The sequence below is a fragment of the Colossoma macropomum genome, unplaced genomic scaffold (assembly GCF_904425465.1).
Source record: "Colossoma macropomum unplaced genomic scaffold, Colossoma_macropomum, whole genome shotgun sequence".
NCBI lineage: Eukaryota > Metazoa > Chordata > Actinopteri > Characiformes > Serrasalmidae > Colossoma > Colossoma macropomum.
Genome location: NW_023494799.1, coordinates 15,751,950 through 15,777,104, shown reverse-complemented (window position 1 = coordinate 15,777,104; position 25,155 = coordinate 15,751,950). Strand labels below are relative to the sequence as shown.

The following is a 25,155-nucleotide window of genomic DNA, read 5'->3' as shown; positions in this document are numbered from 1 at the left end:
GGGTTGTGGATCATTCTCAGCACTGGAGTAACACTGATGTGGTGGTGGTGTGTTAGTGTGTGTTGCGCTGGTCTGAGTGGATCAGACACAGCAGTGCTTGGCAAAAAAGATGAGTTATTACAATAGCAAAACCCTTTTTGGTGGAACCCAGGCCCTTTAAAGAACCTTATACAATAGATTTTCCATCATGGAATAGAACTATTTAATCATGTAAAACTTTTTATGTATTCAAATGGTCTGAGTTGGCACCATTATCGCTGCCTTTACCAGTGAACCCTTTATTTCATGTAGAAATATAAGAAATTCCCCTTTTATGTCCCTAATTCCCGGCAGCTGCAGAGTCCCTAAGGTTACATGATGATTATATTTTAAAAAGGCGTGGCCACAGATTAATATAGGCCTACTTAACTTGTGGGCTCAATATAATAATTCATGGTCTCAATATTACAATTCATGGCCTCAAGATAGTAACTCATGGCCTGAATATAGAAAATTGTGGCCTCAATGTACAGTGTAGTAATACATGGCCTCAATATAACATTGTGGCCTCAATGTAGTAATTCATGGCCTTAATATAGTAATTTCTGGCCACAACATCGTCTTTACTGGCCTCAGTATAGTGAATTCTGGCCTTACTACGGTAATTTGTGGCCTCACTATAGTAACTCATGGTCTTAATATAGTAAACTGTGGACTCATCATTTAGTGGCCTCAAATTGTAACCTTAATACAGTCATTTGTGGCCTCAATATATTCATTTGTGGCCAAGCCACCGTCACCTTAGGGGCTCCGTACAAAACACTTTAAAAAGTGTGGGTGCCAATTTATTAGCCGGTGGTGCTCAAAATAGCCTATTACGTACTGCTTGTGCCCAAAAGTATTAAGTAGTATGCAGTACAGGACTAACATAAATTTCTCCAGTAAGGCAAAAATACCCGGATGACGTACTGCTCCGGCAAATTTTCCAGAGCCAGAGCCAGAGTTATCTCCGTGAAATACTGCATCCCAAAATGCAACACGGTTTTACAGTTACTTACTAGCTGATGTTGGTCTCGGCCAAACAGTCCGCTCAGCGCCGGCCTTTCGGACTCGTGTGTGGAGTCACACAGCTTATGTACAGTCAAACTGGCTGATATTACCAAGTACGAGTGTAACGAAAACGAAATGACTCGCAAACGGAGGAAAACAGGCGTATCTGGAAACCACACAGGTTTACCACACAGACGAATTCAAAGCTGACACTTTTTAAAGTTTATTTGTGGCTTTGTAGATGAGGAAAAACATCCTGTCCTCTGTCGCTGTGTGGGGAACTTTGAAAGTCACACAAGCACATCTCTCGACCAAAATATAAACGGACACGCTGAAAGGCGGCTAGCAACGGTTGCTAAGCAGTGATTGGAGGGCGGGGGGAATGGGGCGGGTCTTGAGCTGGTCTGATTGGCTCAGTCCCTGATGTTGGCAGGCTAGTTACGCCCCTTCCCTGTAGTACGGAACTCGGGCTAAGTTGTATAAGTTACTGGATCCTGTGCATTTTAATACTGACGAAGAGCAGCGTGCTGTATAGAGTCTATACTGATGCGGTATACGGTACACAGAATGCTATTTAGAACACAGCCTTAGTATTAAGTTACTTGGCCTCCGCCATCGATGTAAGGGTAGACCATTTTCCTCCCAAAGGCACCTGCAAAGTCACGTGACCTTTGCCCTCAACGAATTTACCTGAAGAATCACGTGACTCTTCCAACACATCCTACGTTTATCTGCTGCTGGTGTTGTGAAATTGCCTTTTTTCTAACTTCTTTTGTTCAGATATGTCAGTGTTATTCTTTGACAGTGATGGATAAAACAAAATTCTTAGACCCTCTCTCCTGGTGGGAAGACGTCTCCAGCTGCTTTCACACTGGACACAGCGGCTGTGTCTCAGGAGCTCTCGGCGTCTTGTCTGTGTTATCACTGGTAATGTCGTACTGCGTGTAAGTATGGTCAGCACGCTTAGCGGCTCACATTTTCCATATATTTTAAAAAAGTCTCGTCGATCTTTGTGTATGTATCCCGAAATTAATCTGAAACGGCTCCATAGCTTTCTCTAAATCATGCAGTACACGCCATTAAACTGATTTATACATAGATAATGCACGATGTGTCGAGTAGGGGAGCCATTCGGTATCCAGTCTTGGTAATTGCATTTACTCAGTTAAATGCCTTTAAGTAAAATTAAATTTTTACTCCATTTAGTCCTAATGTTCAATAATTTCATATAACTTCATTATATTACTGTGGTGACAGCATCTTTACTGCTTTATGGTTAATTAAACCTCTGACTTTTAAGGTGTATATCAGTTTATTTGAGACCCAGAGTGCATTAAAAACGAGCAAAGAGCCTTACAGACTTCAGTTCCTGTGCTGATAGATGCTGGAAGCATTGTTGTTCCATTGTAGTTTTAGAAGTTAGTCAGTAACTTCACCTAATTTCTGTATAATTCAATTGTTGATATGTAAACAAAGTAATTCAGAGTGGTTTGATGTGAAATAGCTCATTGTAGAGAAACTTACCAACTATGATTTCGTCACAGTGGTGGTGATGATAGAAACCAGGGGTCACCATGTCTACACTGCTAATGTAACCATTTTATTTCCAGTCCAAAGCAACCAGTGGGCCTACACATCTTCAGATTTTCTACATGTAATGTTTTTAGTGGTAAAATATAGTGTCGACTCCTACTTTACCTTAACTTTTAGCTTCTAAGATTCTGATCATCTTGTTACAGAATACGTTAGAAGTGTCACCTTGTTCGGCCTCTCGATTCAGACGCTGTGTCCCTTTTGGGCAGATCCCATAGGGCTTCTTCTGGCCAGCATCACCCCAAAGACAGAAAGCACCATAAAAAATAATTTTCTCCTCACTATATTGCCTCACAAAAACCCCTGCATGTACCTGTCCCCCATGAATGGCTGTTAAAAATTATGTTAGACAGTTACACCACAACCTTCTCAAAACTATTGTAAAACAAACTCTCAGGCATCAGCCTGTGTATTCATAATCAGTTCATGTATTAACTTTCAGAGGTGGACAGCTGGTTCCAATCACCACCACTGAACATTTTTGACTTGGCAAGTTTCTCTAGAATGGAGCATATCACAACCGACCATTCTTAATGACTGTTTACATCTTATCCATTTAATTATGCAGTCATTTAAAAAAAAAAAAATCAATGGAATTCCCCTTTAAGTAGTTTTTTTGACCTGGTACTTTTGTAGTTGTACTGAAATGTTTTTATTATTATAATTTCACTTATTTATTAATTATTCATTTGTAAGTACTCAAGTACTTAAGTCATCGTTTTACTGAGTTACATGGGTTTATGGGTAACATATGGGTTTATGTTACTGTGCCCACCTATGATCCTGGTCTTATCTGAGTTCTGTTGCCTTCTTGTCGCAGACTTTTGTGCCACAGCTGTAAATTAAGAGCTTGTAATACAGGCAGCACTGTAGCCAGTGGCCTCTATTGTTTAATAGGAGACCTATGTAATGCTGCTGGATCAGTTCTCTCTCACCAGTTACCCCTTCAGGTGAGACCAAGAAAACACATTTCTATAATATCTTTTTTTTTACATGCAAGCACAAAATAGTGTCCCTGTCTTTATAAAACGGCTCATCCTAATTTCTGTTGTAGATTATAATGGCTTTCTTTATGGCAACGTTGGACGTGTTTCTGTTAATCTCAGTCGTTTTTCCTTTTTGTTGGTGGCACCATTCAAAAACTGGTGAGCTCAACACAACTTACTCTTTCAATGTTCCTTCACTAATAAGTATTGCATTAAAATGACAAATATATTACTAAAAAAATACTAAAATAAATTCTATATCTGGAGCCCAAAAGTCAAGGTTTCTGTCTTGTTCAAGGAAAGAGAGTGAGAATGATAAGTAGAAGAAGGAGGCAGAACTCTCTTGCTGTGTGCCTGCTGTTTGGAATGGGAGGATATGTTCACCTTGGCAAAGTTGCACACCACAGCCAGCCACTCACCAGCACATCTCCGACCAGCAGGAGGCTACTGAGCATCTTCCTGCATGTGAGTGAAAGCTCCTTCCACAGCAGTATGTTTCTTTAGAGGCATGTGTAACCTTTTTGACAGATATGCAAAACAGATCTCATGCAAAGCACGAGGATCGTAAACCTCTAGCCAAACAGTTGTGGTTTGCTTTTGTCTCTGAGAATAGGACCATATTGAACTCCTTGGTTATGTGCTTGGTCTCCTGTCCTTTGTGATCAGCTGGACCTCCAGGTTTCCCTTTTTCCTTAAAGCTGTGAGTAACCTGCATAAGCATAACCAGTCCTCTCTCTTCAAACACTATTTTTCATATCTTGCCTTGTGAAACTCATCAGCATAAAACGTTACACATTTGAATTCAAATCTACCTTACCTCTTTGTTTGGATTTACTGTGTGTAATTTGCACCTTGTAGAGCAGAGGAGAGATGAGTAATCCACTGCACGTGTCCTCAAGGGTTTTGAGTACTTTGGCTGGTGCCTTTTATGCCTCTGCCATACTCATTTATGACACACGACTGGAGTCCATTGTCAGAGCCCTGCCGTGGATCCTCTCAGGAGCCTGCTGTGCCATTTTGGACGTTGCTGTATCCTTGTTTTTTTTTTTCTAAAGCACCTGTAGATGCACCTCTTCTCTTGTCACACACCAGTGTTTTACAAAGTCTTTTCTGGGGACACCATGCATATTTTTGTGTGTTCTTTACTGTAAAACACCTGACCTGGCTGATGAGGGAAAGCTCACCCGATTAAGTTCCAAAATGCACAAGGTGTCGACTCCTACTTTACCTTAACTTTTACCTTTTAAGATTCTGATTATCTCTTGTTACAGAATACATTATAAGCATCACCTTGTTCGGCCTCTAGATTCAGACGCTGTGTCCCTTTTGGGCAGATCCCATAGGCCTACTTCTGGCCAGCATCAGCCCAAAGACAGAAAGCACCATCTTCCCACACGGAAGAGCAGCTGCCCGAAAATGACAGAGAGGGGACATTACATGGATGTTAACATACAGCCTGTTCGAAAGGTCTGTATTCTGTTCTCATGTGACGGAGCCTCCAGATCAGTCATAAAATTTAAACATTATTTATGCCCCAATGGGGAAACATGCTATACTGTGTTTATTCTTGTTTTTTTTTTATATCATTTTATTTTATTTTTCCCTCTTACGGTTTATTTATAACATTTGTTCAGCTTTATGTAGCAAAAATGGTCATTTATTTGAGATAAATAAGTTCTGTTGTGATTGGCTGTCCTGTATTGTCTTTCATTCAGAAAGCACTCAGAGCAAAAACACTGCTTAGAACTTCAGTGTGAATGGGCACGGCTAACTGCTGTAGGCTGAATATATGTAAATGAGTCTCATGACATCACAGTAACAATGAATTCAAAAAGGTCGGTTTTTGCAGTGTAATTTAGAAATATGGACCGTATAGACTGGGAAGTGATTGGTACAGTTTGAAAGTTTAACATTGTTTGCAATTTACTTCAAACACCTTGATTTAAAAACAACTTGGTGAAATTCCCTTTAAATTCCCTGGATCCTTTAAATCATTTGGCCCCAGATCATGTACTCTTAGTTGCTCAATGGGGGGAACAGTTGTTTTAGGAAATGCTTTGATGCTTTGTTCATAGATGGTATTATATCCTTGTCCAGACACGCTTTCGGAAAACTCGTCTCTGCCTTGTTCTGTAGGTGTGTCTGAAAGAGGTGACGATCACTCGGGAGGGCTCAGCAGATAGCCAGCCTCTGAAGAGGTCTGTGAAGGTGGTCAGAGTGGATGAGTGTTATTCTTCAGGCAGCACTACAGACTCTTCTTCTATCAGCTCTGAACTAGAGGTTAGCAGCTTTTTTTTGGATGAAGTGTATTGTAGCTGAACATGTTGCAGTTCACCAACTGTCAAAATACTGTCTGCCAATAGGAGGCAGTAAAGTGTTTGGAAGGACAGAGAAGTATCCTAACTAAAGGTTTTATATCTCTGCCACTATTAAGGATGTGAAGCGTTCAGAAAGGTCATTAATCTATATTATTAGAATTAGCCAATATTATTTCTATATGATAACACTGTGATTTGTACAGAATTGTGCAAAAGTCAAAGACCACCACTGATTTATTTAATGTCCAGTTTAAATAACCATTAAGTATAAGTTATTCATTTTTTAAGAAATATAAATATATTTTTGAAGAGATTAGATATAAGATAATCCATGTACATAAGAAAGGGGAAAGACAAATGAAAATAAGTGGGGAAAAAACAGCAGTTTCCAAAAATGTTCAAAAAAAGTATTAAAAGATGCAGAGAAAATTGTACTCCATGCAACCATGTAAGACCTGGAGGACCACCAAAACTGTCACTGTCAGAAAAATAGTACTTAAAGCTTTCTTCTTTGAGAGATCGGAGAAAATCAAGCTCCACACTTAAGAGCTGAAAAAAATCCACAGGTGTTTTGGTCCATACTTCAGGGAGAGGACAACTCGACGCTATGGGTCTGAAAGGCTGTGTAGAAGCCATTTCTGAAAAAAAGAAATGAACTAAAAAGAAGAAAATTTGCAAATTAAACAAAAAAGCTGCTGGAGTTCTCAAAACAACGGACAGTTGTCAGTCCATCCTGTGCGGTCTGATGCTGTTGCTTCATCTGCCTCGATCGGGGGCCCACTGCTCACCTGTCTCCTGGACCAGTCTGACCACCATGGAGCTTCCTGCTGTACAATCTTGTGCAAACCTCACCTGCATGAACTGACCCTCCTGTTGATGCTGCCGCTGCTGTACAGATTCAGACTATTTAATAATAGCCATTGCTTCACCTGCTCTTCCCCTTTTCTGTATTTTAATATTTTATACTAATGTTAAAACTCTTATTGCTCTTTTGTTATTGTTTGCTATCTGGTGTCGACCAAAAGAGGATGGGTTCCCCTTTTAAGTCTTGGTTTCTTTCAAGGTTTCTTCCTCTTAGGAAGTTTTTACCTTGCCACTGTTGCCATTGGCTTGCTCATGGGGGGCTTGGACCCGGATTTTTCTGTAAAGCCACTTTGCAACAACGTCGGCCATGACATGGCATGGCCGACATGTTATGATAAACAGCTAGTCATGTAAAATAGGAGAAGTCACCAAATAAGGAAAAAACAGAAAAAAAGCATTTATAATGGTAATAAAGCAACACTGTCACCACTGCCATTAGAATTCAATCCAAATAGGCTTAACGTTAGCTGGGTAAGCAAGAAATGCTGCATGAGACAGAGCCTGGGTTTGAGAATGCAGAGAAGGTTATCTGTAATTTAAACTGTAACTGTGACCCCAAACGAGCATCCTCATCATCAGCAATACATAAATCAGCCAGTCATAAATTTGTATAATATAGACAGCTTGTGGCCATCATTGTTATTAGTTAGCCTTTTACAGTACAACAGCTAACAAGATAAGAAGCCCCTGAAAAAATCCTGCTTGGGGCCCCCAGAAGGCTGGAGCCAGTCCTGTTCTCAGAACAATGGACTGGTCACCCCTGAATCCAGACCTCAACCTCACTGAATGAGTTTGAGATTATTTGAATTTGAGAAGCAGAAAATGCAACCAACTTCTAAAACTTAACTTTGTACGTGTTAAAGGGTGCAAAATACTGAAAATTTTGATATTATATTTGGTTGTAGAGGCTTCTGTGTAATTTTCTGTTAAATATATGCTTTCGGCTTTTTCCTGACACTGAAAAATGCATCAATTAAAGTACAATCTTATGCACAATGGCTATTTGACTAGAAATTAAATAAAGAAAGGGTCTCTAAACATTACACAGTACTGTACATGCTAGTAGTGGATATCCAGTATCTACACCACTGGAATGTGATGAGGCAGTATGGTGCAGGTATCACTTTATGAACCTACACCTAAGTAAAACAGGAAATCTTTGTCAGAGTGCTCTGGTGTGTTCAAAGCATTTCTTGGCCCTCTACATTGCTCTTAAGAATGCCAGGTCATTGAGGATGTAATTTAATTCAAAAACAAAGGCAAATTGCTCAGGGTGAAAACAATTGAACTTTGTTTTATTCACTAAACAGGAAAAAGCAAACTATGTGAACCTCTTCACCGCTGTGGACTATGAAGTAGGTTATAGTCCAGTGTTCAGTCCTCCTGCTGTAACTTTGGCAACGGAGTTCTCAGTGGCTCCTTCTATAACAATAAACCTGAGGCTGGCCTGATTTGACTTTTTGTTTTCCTATCAGACACAGTGCTCAGGGTGAGAAGGACCCCTTTAAACTTGTGTGAACTGATATTACACAACTCTAGGTTAGGGTTTGAACTTGACCATTTTGTTTTGCCTCTTTTTCTTTGTTTGCTTTCACCTTTTGTAAGTTTTAAAATTGTGCATGTGATACAAACAGAGCAGAAGGTCAGTAATGGACATCCAGTAATGATCTGTTAGTTGAATATTTTCCTAAAGGTCACTAAGGCACTTGTATAAACAGTATCTAAGACACTCAGTTCTCAGTGGGTGACAAAAGTCCATGTGCAGTAATGCTAAGCCATCTTGTGTAATTTTCAAACACTCTATCTGCAGAAATACCAAATCACAGGAAAAAAAACTGAAGGTTTAAATTTCCATTAGATCAAAGAATGGTATCTTCTTATCTGTTGTTTTCATGGTGACATTAAACTCTGAAACATTAACTTATGTATTAAATTATGACGTTGTTTGGCTGTGTGAGTCCAGGCTCTAAGCTATCAAGCCTTGACCTCAACACAGTAAGAGAGCCCCAAAATTCTCCTCCATTGTGTCTGGAGAACAGTGCTGAGCGCCCAAATAGGCTGGGTCGTGGCACTGGAGCTCTTTAGACTTGCTTTGTGTCTCAATTGTTCTATTAGGAAAGATCTGTGATAAAAGAATAGGGCAGGACTTTGCTGCTTCGGAAGTGGTGGAAAATGGCTGTGAAGTCTGCAGGGGATTTGGCCCCCTACTCAGCTATTTTGGGAGCTGTTTTCTGTCTGATACCCAGGGAACACTGGGTTGGAGAACATATTTTCTGATTGCTGCTCTTCTACACTTCAGAGCAGGGGTGTCAGTGTCAAACTCAACCACTAAAAAAGGCCATATTAAAAATTCTCAACAAATCATTGGGCCAGAGAACACCTATGTTTTCATTTAACTCATTTTTAAATCATATTTTGATAGGAGTGAATTGTCACTGTTTATTCAAAATATGGCAAAACATCATCAGCAAAATACAGGCATTTGTAGTAGACCTTGAATTATTACTTGAAAACTTGAAATATTAAAAAAAGAAAAAAAATCCCCAGGAGGTAGGTCTTTTAAACCTACCTGTTTGCTTGAACTAGACACCTGGCACGTTTTCTTTGCTGCAAGTTAATTTATTCTTGGGATCAGTTTCCGAGTTACTGAGCAAGTGACACAGTTATGCACTTGGAACCCACCACACTGCTTCATGTGCTTGTGTCAATGTGCTTGAGCTTAAAGCTATTCCAGTAATGCCTTTAACCCTCCACTGCTTTTTCCTTTCTCGCAGTGGGACTTTGAAGAGGCCACTCCACAATGGAGTTCATCGAACGGAGACCAACAAAACCCAGAGGCGTTCCCTCTGCAGGAGCGCATGGCAGACCAGAGGTTAAAGTGTGATAGGTCAAGGTTTCATGCCTGTTTCTGCAACAGTGGTGGCCTGGAGGAGCAGAGAGTTACTGCATCACCTGACACTAACTAGAGCTTTCAGACTCTGTTAAATGATTGATTTCACACCAGTGTTCTGGTTACATAAATGCTTCAGCATCAGCATTTAATCCAGTGTGAAGCATAATAAAGGAGAGCAAAGAGTGTAATTTATTGTTGTGATGTGCAGTGATGTAGAATAAGGAGTTATATGACTGATAAACTTCTTTTCCATATATCATGAGATTGTCAACATGACTAAAATTGGATTTCATCCAGAAACTCTAAAAGTTATCCTCAACTGTTATTAAAAAATAAAAAACAAAGGTGCCAAAAGGGTTCTTTTGGGTGAAGATTTGGAAGAACTTTTGGTTAACTATAGAAGTTTTCAGTGGATAGTTCATTCAAAAACTTAAACAAGTGGAAAGATTTTTTTACAGAACCAAAAGTGGTTCTTCTATGGCATTTCTCCTGAGAACCCTTTTGGCACCTTCATTTTAATGAAGTCATTACAGCCTATTTGCAGCAATTCAAATACAAATGTGTAAAGTATGCCTATGCTTATACTTATTTTGATATCTCATGCTTTATATATCAATAATAACACAATAACAATATTCTTAATGGGCACAATGTACATATTCAGTATAGAGCACACGTCTCAGGATACAGTCCTCATGGGCCAAAAAGGTGAAGACTTCAGCAAACTGCCTAATTAAACACACATGATTCAGCTCTTAGCTAAATCCTTTAGCAAGGCCTTCATGAACTGAATTCAGAGCATTGGATGAGGGTAAACATGCAGCACCTTGGCCCACAAGGTCCCCAGTTTGACAAGCCTGGTATAGAGAGTCAGTTTAACTGTTAAGGCATAAGTCAACAGGCAATATTAGTGCATTGAGGAAGTGTTGAAAACAATTCCAGAGAAGGTTAGTGCTTCTTTCTTTTTGTCATTACTGATTATAACTTAACAAAACAACAACATATTTTGGGTTGAATTAGAGTTTTAAACTGTTATTTCTGGCTATATAATAATTGATATCGGGTAGCTCTTTGCAACTCGGCCATGTGCTTTTTTGTGACCATCCAACAACCCCCAGAATTATCTTTCATAATTTGAAGAAGGGGAATGGCCCCCCTGGTCCACCCATTAATTTACACCAGTGGTGAAGAGCCTATGCCTAGCTGGTGGCTCTAGTGGCCTGTTCTTTCCTCAGGGTAACTAACACTTTTCATTACTTCCCTGTTCGTCACATGAATTATAGTCAGCCTCACAAGGCACACCACTGATTAATGTGATGACACTGAAAGCCATATCGAGCTAAAACACAGACAAATGGAGGGAGGTGTCACATAAACTGCCCTAATGAAAACAGGATCGCCCTTTCGCAGGCCTAATAGTTCAGTGGGTCATTTCCTGTATTTTGATAGTTGGACAGTTTTATCTAGGCTGGACTGAAAAAGGCCCAGCAAGCCCTGATAAAACTGAGACTAGACGACCTGGAGCTCTTAGGTTTCTTGCTGGTCTTCCGCCTTGGCCATTCTTGTTGTGTGACTTGGTGGCTTGGGCTCATTGTGCCCGAGTCAGTCTTAGCTAACAGATGAGTACCACGGAGATTTCCTTGAAAGTCCGATAGTGGAACAATGTAGTGATTAGAGTTTGTCAAGCACATTCCTCTCCCCTTGTGGGGACATGTCTCGTGAAAGATAAGGTACCAAATTGGAAGGAGCTCTAATTCAAACACAGCAGAGCTGTAAAGCTGTTGTCTAATGTACACAGTGTCTGAATAATTTATGCACTCTCACTTTTTTCATCCCTTAACAGGAGCAGGAACAGATCTTCAACACCACCTCTTAGGCTTAATGTACAGTTTTGATGTATACAAAAGCAATGCTGAGCCATCAGTTCTTTAACAAAAAAACTAAATTTTACCTTAACTTCTGACGTAAATGGCCTAGCCTTTCTCTGATGTCATCCAAACACTGCCTGGGCTTTACTGAGTAGCTTGTCAGTGGGGCCGGTGCTTGAAGTCTATCCATTTCCCCTTTGAGACTTGGAGAAATAAAAACAAACTGTCCGGTCTGTATAAATAGGTGGAATTCTGTTTGCACAATAGACTGGGAGCAAGGATTAGGACATCTGAAGCTGCAGTTCGGAACAAGGTTCTTGTTTTTCTTTTGGATTCATGAGTACGTTACCCCAGCTCCCTGTAAGACTGAACCAGTCGGGATAAGCACAAGCTCGTTTAGCTCGTTGTTAGCTTCAAGTTCAGTTCTATCTTAGTATTTACCCACTGACACATTTTGGGTCTGTAAGGGACACTTCATGAAAACTTGGGTTTATTCCAATTTCACTTTTTTTTAAATGAGAAACAGGAAATACTACAAATAAAATAAGCAAGTTACAAAAGTAGCAGGACTTAAAAAATAGATTTATCATTTATGGCCTATGACGTACACTCACTGGCTACTTTATGCAACATTTTTCTGCAAATGTTAATGCTTATGTACTTTATTTTTTTAATAACAGGAAAAAAAAAAGATAACATTGCCATGTACAAACATTCAGACAGCCTTCCAATTGTGAAGTCTCTGAATTTAACTCGTTAGAACTTAATTGACTCATTAGGACAGGTTAGGCAGGTCCAGAATTGTCTCTAGGAATTGTCAACTAGTCACAATGCCTGAGCGTAATAAATTCCCTGGCTCTTCAAACTTTGTGCTAACACTTAACAACCATGGGTTCCCCTAGTTAGCTAGCTGAAGATCTGAAAATGAAGCTAATTGGCCTCAATCACCAAAGGTATGCTTGAAGAAAAAAAACAGCAGCCAACTGTTAAGCGTGCGGCTTTATCTATCATGTTTTTGGTTTGTGTGGTAGCTACTGGCACAGGAAATGTGACAGTCAGTCAAGAAACAGAAGCTATAAAGAGGTGGGCTTCTACAACAAGATAATGATCCAAAACATACTTCAAAATCCACCATGAACTACTTCAAGAAATGCAAACTGACGTAATTTGGCCAGGGGTGAACGGTAGATGCACTTTGTTATTCTACAATTGAACGGTTTAGTTCCAAAACACATCAGAGACCACTTTTAAGAATCTTCTTTTTGGGAGAGAGCTTTACACATACAAGAAATATCAATATTATATGATGATTAACACCACCTTTATTCGAGAAATAAAAGTGTGTTTTCTTATATGTGACCTGTTGTTATTAGCTTCAAAAACTTGTTATATCCTAAACTTGTTACAAATGGATATACAGCTTCCTTGCATAATTTGTCAGTCTCCTTTACTCTGCAGGACCGCCACTGAGCAGGTACTGAGCGGTGATTCATTCTGAGAACTGCAGTGACACTAACATTGTAGTGACATGTTAGTATGATCACACCCAGCAGTGTTGCTGGAGTTTTTAAACAACAGTGTCACTGGTGGTCTGAGAATAGACCACCAATCTAAACTATCCAGTTAACAGCATCCTGTGGTCAGAAACTGACTACTGATGAAGGACTAGAGGATGACTAACACAAACTGTACTACAGTTTATTATCTATCATCTCTAACATCTAAAAGGTGGGCCAATAAGGTGGGTGTGTCTAATACAGTGAACAGTAAGTAAACACTGCTGTGTCTGGTCCACTCATACCAACACAACACATAGGCCTAGTAATATAACAACCATGTCAGTGTCACTGCAGTACTGAGACTTATCTACCATCCAAATATTACCTACTCAGTGATTGTCCTGTCCCCTGATGCATGGGGCTTAGTGGGAGGGGGTGGCTTGAATATGTACAAATGACTAAATGAATAAAGAAATGTGAACAGACCATAGATCAGCATACCAGCATCTAAAGAACAGCATATGCTGATTTTGCTGGTGAGCAGCTTTGCTGTTTTTTTCTAGCAGAGATGCTCAGTACTTAGGGCTAAATGGAGTAAACTAAGAATGCAGAATGTGAACTACAGAGTCCCCCTACATGGTAAGTGCAACTGATAAAATGGACGCTGAGTGTAGATAGGTGTTCATAATAAAGTGGCCAGTTAGTGTATATTTTAGTGAGACGTTGAATAAACGAAGAGCTTCCTGGGGCATACTCTACCATATGTGCCATAACACCTGCACCCATCCTATATGTCAACACTATAGAGTGCTCTAGGTCAGCCCTTCAGTTAATATGAGTCACAGTCTAAGTACAGGGTTATAAGGACACTATGTTATATGCGCCTTGTCGATAACTACATAACGAGTCGAGCCATTCTTGATACCAAAACGTGACTCCCACTCGCTCTTTACACGCTTCTCCAATGATCTCATTTCCCGTAACCTACCTCACTTCCTCCACAAGCGTTGGCGAGCCAGTTCGAGGCGGTCGAAGCCGCAGGGCGCGCGCGCTCCGTCATCACGGCGTTACCGGGCAACTTCAGCACGGACAGCGCGGATAACACGGTCACTTCAGACACTGCTGCCCCACTCCAGCGATCACGCTCTCCTTCACAACCACAGCGAGCGGCTCCACCATGACTTTAAGGTGATCTTCTGTCCGGGTGGTTCTGGGTACGTACGTCGACCGAAGCTGCCCTAATACACACACACATGCCGCTCCGTACGCATGTGTCAGAGACGTGAGTGTGTGTGTGTGTGTGTGTGAGAGAGAGAGAGAGAGTGGCACTATAAACTGCGCTAAAACTGAAGGTCTGAAAGCTTTAACCATGTCTCTTAGGGTTTCGGGAGTATCTTACAACGATCACAGCTCGTGCCTCGCTCACCCTGTCGACTCTATTGATTTATGGCTAGCCGGCTAACCAGCTTGGTTTATAAACGCTAAGCTAGCTGTTTAAGCTAGCTTCTAGCGTTAGGACTAGATGGCCCTCTCCTAGGACTTTCCATCTCCGTTATGCAGCCCATGAGTCAGTCATTATACTGTCAGACACGTTAATCGGTCTCCATGGCTGGCTAGCTCTGCTGCTGTATAACATTAGCTAGCTAGCTACGCTGTGGCCGCTACTGCCTGAACAGCTCTGAGCTGTCAGACTGAACTTGGCCGTCGTCGTTGTCTTGTACCTCGCTATGCTGTCGTCCCTTCGTCCATTCTGTCTTGGTTAAAGGGCGTAAAGCTCGTCTCTACAGTTCTAGCTGGACGACATCTTATTTGTAGTCATTTTGTTTTGCCGCCGTATGTAAGCAGTGTATTGTCCTACAGTATCCGAGATTAGCCACGCTTTGCTAGCCGCGTTGGCTAACTTAGTGATGAACTGAAACGTTACCCGAGTCAACGATACATGTCGTGCGCTTAGCTGTCAGCTTGGCTGCTTGCTATGTGGAAGACGGTCATGAGCTCTCATTGAGGCGTTTGGTTTATGATCTGTGGCAAATTTCACTTCGTTGAATAGAAAGGACGTAGCCTGCTGTCTTTGCTGCGCGCCTGGTTTAAATGCGACTGTTCTTTCTTGGTTTGTGTTTCTGCTTTAAAGAGGGGGGAATTTAAAATTATTAGTATATGTTGAATAATTCTAATTATTAAAGAAAACTATAGCTAATCCAATTCAGCAGACACAAATAAATAGGATGATTTAGCTGTTAATTTGCTCTTTTTACCTTATTTTTTTGGAACTCACGAGGCTTAAACGCATTAGGATATCTCATTTAGATTGTTTTACACTTTCGTGTTATTTGCTTTGTTTTGAGCATTGTTTTTTCCACTAGTTCGACCATTTAATCACTTTTTGTCATTATTATTCCAGTCTAAGTTTCTTTGATGACTGTTCTTGTATGTCTCTTGACTCAAAATGACAGTGGTGATGTAGAACAGGCAACGTCTAGCTGCTAGTTGTTGTTTTCAAGCTGACTGCTTCAGTAATTTTGCATGAATCGATGTGTTGAGCTCTGAACCTTAAGCGTTTATTTGCTTGCTGGCTGCTTGTAAGCATGTCTGAACTGTTAATGCTAATAGGTGTCTTTTTTTTTTATTTAATACACTATTCTGACTTTGAATGGACATATCAAGGGACTTGCAGACCTGGGCCTGTATTCATGAGTCTTGTTAGAGTGGGAGTCCTGATCTAGGATCAGATTCTTCTCTTATTTTTGTATGACCTTACTAACAAGAACAGCTCTTAGATCAGCACTCCAATTCTGAGAAGCTTCCTGGATGTTGACTCAAGTGAAAGCTTAAAAATTGTCCTAATGAAAGGAAATGGTTTTTGCCTTCAGTGTATATGGACATACTATAATGATTTATTACCAGAAGGCCATTTACTCTAGATGTTTTTTTGAAAGGTAGTGTCAGTTTGCAGACTAGACTATTAAACATTTAGATAATATGTAACTATCATACTTTATTCTTTGTTTGTCTCAGTAAGCAATCCTTAGAAGTGTTCAGGTAGTACAGGAATTTGCGTTTTGTATTAAAAAGAATCTCTTTAATTTGATCATGTGTATAGAGCCACAAACATTTTAGTCCAAACAAACTTATCCTTGACTTCTGGTTGACCAAATAAACACAGTTCCAGTGCAGTGGAATTTGTGGAGTGTGGGCAGAGCACCACCATTCAGATTCAGTCTATTCAATTTGAGTGAAATGTACCAAATCCTGGTGTTCGTGGTGGCTGAGTTCATTTAGGCAAAAAGGAACAAAATCTGAACTTGCCTTCTACAATGGTGTCATTCATATTTTAGAATGAGTAATCAAGCTGGAGTGTCGGTCTTGTGCTTTATCCTGCCTGAGCACCAGATAAAACATAATGATTGCCTGATATGGCAAGAGTAATTAGGCTACTGAGATGAATAAATGCTGTTTTATTACTGGTCGATTTCAGTAAAGGCTTACACTTTCAGAGCACAAAATGGAAACGTCTGAGATTGGTCAACATATTTAAAGCTCACTCAACCAAAATTCTTGGGATCTGTTAGAGTGTTCAGTTGATATGTGTTTTCATTTACATGACACTCAACTGCAACTGTGTGAAATACTCAGATGTGCCTTGTAAGTTCTATTAAACAGAATTCTTTAACGCTACAAATCAGGCTCCATCAAGACATGAAATCTAAAGAGCTCATATAATGCATTTTTCCTTTTATCTAGGTGGATTATCTTTACCTTATCTAGCAAAAATATTAAAATCTTTGAGTCTTGACCTCCAAACCTGATGGACATGCCTTTACATACAAGTTCAGTAATTTACTCAGAACCTTCCACACCTTTGTCTCCAGGCTTGGGTGACATGTGCAACTTGGAATTTTAAAGGTTGCCAGAGAAGTGTTACACTTGTATACCCAAGTGCTTTGAGGCAAAGTCAAGCTTACTTTTCACAGGCTTGGTTGAAGGCATTAGTTTATGACAGAAAGTCTGCCAATGTTGAATCGTTACAGGGGTGAGAAATGTCCTGACATGGTGCAAGTCCCTCGAGCAATGTCGGGAGTGTTTGCCTTGAACAACCGAGGCAGGATTGCAAAGAGCGGGGCCTTTCTAGTCATTCGTACGCGGTTTACCTCCAACAAGTCCAAGATAAACCCACTCCCCTCATGGGCGATGTGATGAAGTACCATGGATTTAAAATAGTAACAAATGTGAAATTTGGGACTAAGGTGTGAACCAGTAACCTCGGATTACAGCCGAGAGAGCAACTTTGAACCTGAGCTCTTTAAGAAAAAGAGATTGTTTTGAAACTCTGTGTGGACATTTATAAACGATTGACGGCAATAGGAGCAATAGTATGTTAAGGGAATGCTTTAAATGCTTCCTGTTTATTTCTGTGAAATAATCAGTGATCATAAAGGCCTAATTTGCAGCTGCTCATCTAGTTTTTAGACTGTCATTTCCTGTCACGTTTTCTGTATTTCACCATTTTATAGTCGTAGTGTGATAAACCACACCTCCATTCACTTTCACATTTTATCAGTAAGACACTCCTGTTCGCAAAGTACATTGAGCAGAGAAAAGCCTGAGACAGTCAAGGTTATGTAAAACTATAGCGTAATCTCTTCGCGGTCGATCAGCAGTTTTTCCCAGGCTGTAGTTCCCATGGAGCTGCTAATCCAAGATCATGTGGCCTGACTTAGGTCTGCATTTTGTATTTGATCTTTTTTGTTTATTTCTTCTTACCAGAGGACCACACTCTAACTGTTCCTTCTTGATAGACACGCCTCTGTGCTGCTGAGGAATACATTCACTCTCTCCGTCTTCCATCAGTCACATTTTTGATGGGCCACTACCATGTCCACCTACTATAAGCATTAGTGTAGCCTGTTGTATGAGAGTTTTGAAAGACTTGATTTGTCAAGGATCTTTTGTAAGAGACAGAACAGAACAACCCTCATTTTAACGGTAAGCAATGTCGGTTTGATGTTGGTTTTTCTTTTTCTTTTTATCTACAGCTGGCCTCATAAATTTGGGCTGACCGCCATAGTTTTGGTGTTGATGCACAGTGGAGATGTTAAAACCTGTCAGGTTTTAATATCATGGATATCATCAGTATTGATAGTACCTGAACTTCATATTAAGTGATTTTGAGTGGTCGCCTGTGATGGTGGTTCGTTTGAAATTGAAAAGATGCCTTTTTATTTCTCTCTGCAGCCACCCAACTACTTTAATCACACATTCTTGACCAAATTTACTGGCACAATCTGATTAGGAGCCTTATGTGGACTGTGCAAAAATCAGATAAACAAAATACTTGGCAAAAGGCTCACGTATTTCTGAATCCCAGCAAGGGACACTATCTTTGGTGGTATGAATGAGACTATTGAATCTATACTGGATCTGCGGAATAGAGCCTGAAGCCTCATTGCTCAATGAGAGAAGAATATGACTGAAGATAGGGTTTTGCCTTTTTGGCTTTAGGTAACTCATAGTTGTATAAGAACAAGTGCTTTGCATTTTATTTGCATTGGTCATAAATATTGTGTGACTTTTCTCTTCAGTGCTTTCCGACTCCAAAAGTAGGCGTCATTTGCTGCTTTGTGTTTCACAATATTGGTGCAGCTTTGTCAAGTTCACAGTGGTGTCCTGGGGGCATGTCACTGAATGAAATACCGCTTACTATAAGGTTTTTTTTTCTGATTCATGAAAGAAATTATAGAGCAATACATTATTCAGTATTACCTTGGTGATCATAAAGTCCGTATTTAAGTATGTGCATGTAAAAATATTAGCACATATCGTTTATTTAGAGCTTTTAAATCCTAAATTCCTCTCTGGCATGTGGGTGTTTTGAGCACAAAAGAGCTGAGTGCTCTTTTAGTCCTTATTCAAGGAAATTGATATGTCTTTGAAAGTACCAAGGTTCATTTAAAATTGATGTGTAATACTATTAATGTATTGCTCTCCTAAGCAGGTTAAAGACTGAGCCAGTTTTGAGATGCTGGAGATTTTTTGAAGGGTACGCATTTGTAGCTGTGTGTAGCTCTTTTGAGTAGTTTGAGTAGTGTGAGGCTACTTATTTCAAGGTTATTCTTGTTGTTTATTGGGGATAAATTTAATGTCTCAGTAATAGGGTACTTATTTATAGAAAAGGCAAGAAGAGTATCTATCTAAAAGTAAGCTGTTGTGCTTAAACTGCTTAAACACTCTACTAACATGCAGTTAGAAATACACAGCTAAAACCCTATTTCAGACGAAAAACAAATACAGTTTTTAATGTAGTGCAAGGCAAGTTTATTTGTATTGCACCTTTCATACACTTTGAATTGCCACCGTGCTTTACACAAACAGAAAAACTAAAAGCATTTAGATAATAAAACAGCTTATGGCGTTTCTGAGATCTAGTACATCAGAAGGGCTTTTGCAAAGATTGTTGCAAAGACATAAGAAGTAAGAAATGCAATTGTGATTATACTCATTTTCAGCACCCAAAGTGAGGAAGACCACCAAAGTTACCGCTGTCAACTGTTAAATAGCAGCAGCAACCAAATAAAATCTTACTTTGAAGTAATGACAGCCTCTAAGCTGTTAATCAATCCTTGGAATGCCTCTGCTTGCAAACTTTTTAAAAAACCTCCAAAGAGTTAATAAAGCTTAGGAGAAACATTTATTTGTCAAAAATCAAATTCAGGAGCTAAAGATTAAAAATAAAATAAGGGATAAAAAAGAAACTGAAGTAGTGCTAAGATAAAGTGCAATGAGTTAATTAAAAGAAAGTACAAAGTACATACAGTAATATAATAAATTAAAAGACAATAACAACTAAAATTAAAAGACAATAACAACTAAAATAAAGGGTTAAAAGAAATTAAAATAGTGATTAAGATGTGACCTCCACACCAAGTCTTATTTATCTGTCAATCACTGTAGGAACATAGGTAGAAGACAGAAGAGGAAGAAAAAATAAATTCCTTAAATAATAACATGACATTAATTCAGTATTTATTTATTTATTTTTGTTTATTGATTTATTTATTTATTTATTATGTTTTACTTTAACTTAAAGGCACACTCCCTGGGAAAACCAGTCTTTTTCAGCTGTAATAGAGTGATTGTTTTAAACACACACATCTGTTACAAGTATTCTACAACTTTCCAGTTCCACATGGAGAAACATGCCTAGAACCACTCAAATGCTTAACGTTGGACGAGAAGTACAGACATAGGTGATCAGCCAGGAGTACAGGAGTGAAGCCACAGTTTTGGGCTGAACACAGCTCTGTATCACTGCTGCCCTAAACAAAAGGCCTTGTTCTAATGGACTGCGATTAGGAGGGGAAGTGATAAAGAAAGCATTTTGAGCATAAAGCACCATTGCAACAAAACATTTGTTCCTACGAAAGCTTCCATGAATTATTACTGCAGTCATTAGGTCATTGCTTATTATTAACAATTGTGGTGCCCCTGTTGCAGGAAGGGGTTGTGCCGAGAGGTGGGGTGTCCTTTTTTCTGGAAATTGGAGACAGGGTCTGTCAAAGTGCTGAAACGGCTGGTTTCTGCTTAGAGCCACACCATGCATGTGTAGCCTATGATCAAACAACCTGTCTAGTCCTTGCATTCTTTCTGGTAAATGTGATTTCCTAAACCTGCTTTTGTAGCGCTCCCTTTTTTTCTGGAAACTGAAACCGAGTCTGTCAAACTGCTGAACCTGCTGGTATTGAATGCTCAGAGGGATATAGCATGGATGTGTAAGCTGTTTTGAAACTGCCTTGTGCAACGATCTAGTTTTGGCTCTTGCAATGGTGTCTGACTTCCTAAATTGAGCATGTGGATCTTGCATTCCATCCCCTCTTCTGTGTTCTTTAACATCAGCTCACATGATCTTAAACGTCTGCCTGTGTTGCCAGTCGCTCTTAGCACAGACAGTAGGACATACTGGAATCTGTGCTATTGTTCTGGGATTTCACATTACAACCTGAATTTCTCTCTAGAATTTAGATGGAAGTTATTCTCTATCCAGACGTGTTTTATCTACAAATTGTGCAAAGTAATTCTCAGTCTTATCCGAGGTTAGGTTGAATATCCCGAAAAAGAGCACATCCTCAGAGGCTTATGTTATTGACTTTTGATGTTGAAGAGTGGTTTTAGAAGGTGAGGCCTGTTATTTGGTTTGAACCTCATGCCTCTGGCACACTTGAATGGACATGAATTATGGTTTGGGTCCCTTGGCTGCATAGCAGTAGACAGTGTAGTCTGAGCCTGGCCATGGAATGCTATGTGTAATATGTATATCATTGCTGTTGGGACAAAACGTTGTATCTCTATTTTTGTCAAATCAACAGCACACCTCTTTTAATTTAATGAAAGACTGATTAATCCAGTCAGGTAACTGCATATCTTGCCTTTCTTGAGGAGATGTTTCGAAGTGGTCCCAGGGAACACATTTAAATATTAAAATATTTTTTTTTAAATATGGGAAAAAAATAATAAAAAAAAAGTTTCTAAGATTCTGAAGGGCAGTGCTATGTTGCTAAAGCAGAGCTAAACACAATAGGGCGAGCAGGTTGAAATGAGTGAAACCGGCTCTACATACGTAGATGGTGTTTTAGACTACCCCAATGTGTCCCCACTGTGGCTCTGCTGGATAGGCATTCAGGGAATGCAGTTACATTGCTGGCTTGGCCAGAAGAACGAACAGTCAAAAAATGCTTGCATGACTGGTTGGATGAAAGGATGAACAAACGAATGAATTAACGGTTGGACGATAGACAGAAAGACAGAAGAGCTAGCTTGATAGCTTATTTGTGCTTCCTATGTTTGCTTTCACTTGGGTTGTTAGCTTTTACTCAGTATTCTTTTCTGACATAAATGGAGAGATTGTGGGAAATGCATTGTTTTAGGCCTGCTTGGTTTAATTTGAAAAGGGAGTGCCTTAAGCTAACAAACTTGCATGCAAATTGAATGTTTTTGTTTATTTGTGTAACAGCTTTTTTATTTACTTCCCAGATAAATAGCTTTACATATCAATTTTCCAGATGCCGAAGACTTTTGTACAGCACTGTATATACCACACATTAACCTAAGGTCACCATGCCTAATGCCAAGCGTTGGGTCATTAGAATTCAGTGGAATTGTGTTCTTTGGAGTGATTTAGCACCATCTTTGGGATGCATTGCAGTGGTGATTGTGATACAGAACTTACACTTAAGATAATTTTAACAGTTACAAATAAATAACCTACTCATTTACTTTACTGTGTGGTAAAGTTCATTTTAGGCTAGGTCTTTCTTGAAAATCCTGAAAATCCTCCAGTTATATTAGTATAATCTGCGACTGAGTATTTGTTTAAAAATCTACATTTCTCGTTGTCATGGGCTGCCGAATAGATCTGTCAGAGTGTGAGACTCGGGGAAACGCAGACCTCTTTCCAAGAATGTGTCCTGTTAATCATCAGTCATTGCTTTCGTTCATTAGCAACCGGTAATTAAGACATTGTAAATATGAAAGCTTATTCACAGGGTTTAAGGCAATCTTGTTGTGCAGCCTATGGAGGTGAAGATTACAAAAAACTCAGAGTCTGATTTGTGGTTTGTAATAAAGCTTTCTCTTTATATGTCTTGCAGGGGTCCAGGTCTGTATCGTGAGAGCGTGTGAGCTCTTCCAGAGGAAGGGGCTGCCTCGGGCCCTAGTGCCCAAGGTTCTAAGGTGAGACTACATTTAACTCTGTACATGTATGCCTTTATATTAAAACACTGTTAAAGCTCAACTCCACTATTTTCCGACGTGCTTTGTCGCTCCTGGCTTCAGGATGGACATGGTGAAAGATGATGTTGGAAAAAAGTGTGAAGTTAAAGCCGTAAGTCCAGTATTTTAAAAAGCTTCTTTTCAAACGAAAAGAAATTAAATATGAAATATGTTTCTGTTGTCTGACTGAGGTACCAGTCATGGTTAGGACTTGCACAGCATGCAGTAACAGTGTTTGAATAGAAATTAATTTCTTTCATTATAATTTGGGTCATCCTCACAATATCCTTTTGTCCTTGCTTCCTATATGAAACATGATTGGTTGGTCAAGCACACTTGGAATGGATGGCAGAAACCGTAGCCAATATGTGATGCTTGTCGCAGGAGTAGCTGGTGTGTCCTGCTCTTGGACAAGAAGAGATTTTAGGTGCATACTGCAAGCACAAGTGGTGCATTAAGGCAGATGTGAGAAGATATTACAGGACTCCACTAAGGCTATATGGCGTTTTAGGTCACTTCAGCAAAACTTCTGTTTTGCTCTAATTGTACTGTTGTGAATGTGAGACTTTTAAAATGTTCTCTTTCCCCCTCTCCCCTCTAGCAGATCTCCATAGAGGCTTTTCATTTTGAATTGTTGGGTTAGGGAGGCCGGTATTAAGTGGAGAACTGAAATTACTGACAGTTATCAGAAAATTGGGAACTTAAGGGAAGGAATTAACATTCCTTACCACATTTCCACTTCCTCAGATACCAGCAGACTTCCATTTACAATGAGCTCCAAAAGTGTATGGATGTGTTTTGTTGTTTTTCAGTCAAGGGAAAGACTGTCAGTTTTAGTTTGGAATTATTTTCAAACATGCGTTCTAGAGAACCAAATGTATTCGTAGAGTCTAAAGCAGTTTTCTTGTCAGGCAGGTATTCAGAGTTCATTTATCCTTTGATATCCATTTGTGGTGTAGAACAACATAAGGATAGAACAGAACAGTCTGTGGAGGTACAACAAGCAGTCATGTGTGTCATGATTAAGAAGAAAGATGATCTCACCAGCAACAAATGACCACATGGATTTAGTGTTGTTCTAGATGTAGTATGCATCTTGAACCTTGAACAATGATCTAACAGATTTAGAGCACAGCATGGTATATTTAGGCCATGATGTGGCAAAGACTGAAGAAAACTGCAGTAGCTGAACCTCAGATAGTACACCACAAGAAGCAAACCACCAAGTCCCAAGAATGGAGCTGTCTATTTGTAGCATGCTGAGTAGTATTTAAAGGAGCCTGTTCAGTACTGGAACAAGCTTGAAGGGGCAGATGAGACAAAAATTTGTTCCAATGAGATGAATGGAAAAAAGTAACTGCAGATGATCCAATGCAGATCACTTCATTAGTGAAACATGGGCGGATTGTTATGATTTGTGTCTGTATTTGTGCCACTGGAACCAGGTCATTTATCTTCAGTGGTGGCATGACTGCTGATTGTAGCAACAGTATGAGTCTTGATGTCTACAGGAAGATCTTGTCTGCTCAGATTCTGCAAGATCCTTCAAAACATAATCATGCCGAAGGACAATGACCCAAAACACACTGCTCTGGCAATTAAGGGGTTGCACACAGCCGAGCAGTCGGCTGTTCTCGTTCAGGTCAGTCATCTGATCTAAATCCGATAAAGCCCTTGAAGCTGCTGGGAACGACTGCAATACAGACCTGCCAGAGCGACACCAAGGAAGATCCCCAGCATCTCTTGATGTCTTTGTGCATAGCCTTCACAAAGTCAAGAGGTATTTAAAGCCATAAATCTGCATTTTAGCTAGGGCCTGAGCGGTAGTATCAGCTGATATTGATGTCCCTAGACTTACCAGCATCTGTGAAAATATTGCTGATACTCCACTGATAATTAGTTGCTTGTTTTGTATTGAAAGGAACATGCACTTGTAATCTGAGTATACTGTTCATTTCTACTACTTACGTCTGTGGATTTCATTGTATTCCATTTTATAGGAACTGCACATTACTATTAAAATGCTTTTAGAAGTCAAACATGGAGGGTTTTAAATACTGCCTTCTTTGTGGAATCACTAGCAAGCAACTTTGCAAATGTACAATTGCTTTATTTCCTTGCATTCATCCAGTACTACATGACAAAGGAGTGGGAAAAAATGTCTGGAGCATGCAGGTCAACTCTTCTCAATATTCATATAAATTGTGCATGACACTGGAACGTGGCTGTGCTGTGCCTGGTCGACTAGTTTAAAATAGTAGGAAGGGCACGGTCTAAGCTAAATTTCCCCTTTCCGTGGTGTGTTGTGCGGGTGCAGGGGCCAGATAAGATCAGGGCCAGAGG

General features: G+C 39.8%; 2 protein-coding genes across 3 annotated transcripts in view; both read left to right on the top strand.

The window, feature by feature from the left end:
• Positions 1-1,494: 1,494 nt before the first annotated feature.
• On the top strand, positions 1,495-9,929 carry tmem44 (transmembrane protein 44). The gene is made up of 9 exons (XM_036587353.1): positions 1,495-1,973; positions 3,443-3,572; positions 3,677-3,767; positions 3,907-4,073; positions 4,222-4,308; positions 4,467-4,637; positions 4,857-5,075; positions 5,745-5,888; positions 9,565-9,929. The coding sequence occupies exons 1-9, from the start codon at positions 1,837-1,839 to the stop codon at positions 9,754-9,756; spliced, it is 1,338 nt and encodes a 445-aa protein (XP_036443246.1). The 5' UTR covers positions 1,495-1,836; the 3' UTR covers positions 9,757-9,929.
• A 4,109-nt stretch (positions 9,930-14,038) lies between these two features.
• atp13a3 (ATPase 13A3) overlaps positions 14,039-25,155 on the top strand; it is a 46,320-nt gene continuing 35,203 nt past the window's right edge. The window contains exons 1-2 of one of the 2 annotated variants that reach the window (XM_036586183.1): positions 14,039-14,264; positions 22,692-22,773. The gene's annotated coding sequence lies outside the window, so the exon portion shown is untranslated. The remainder of the gene's footprint in view (positions 14,265-22,691; positions 22,774-25,155) is intronic. The other variant, XM_036586184.1, reaches the window with a different exon arrangement.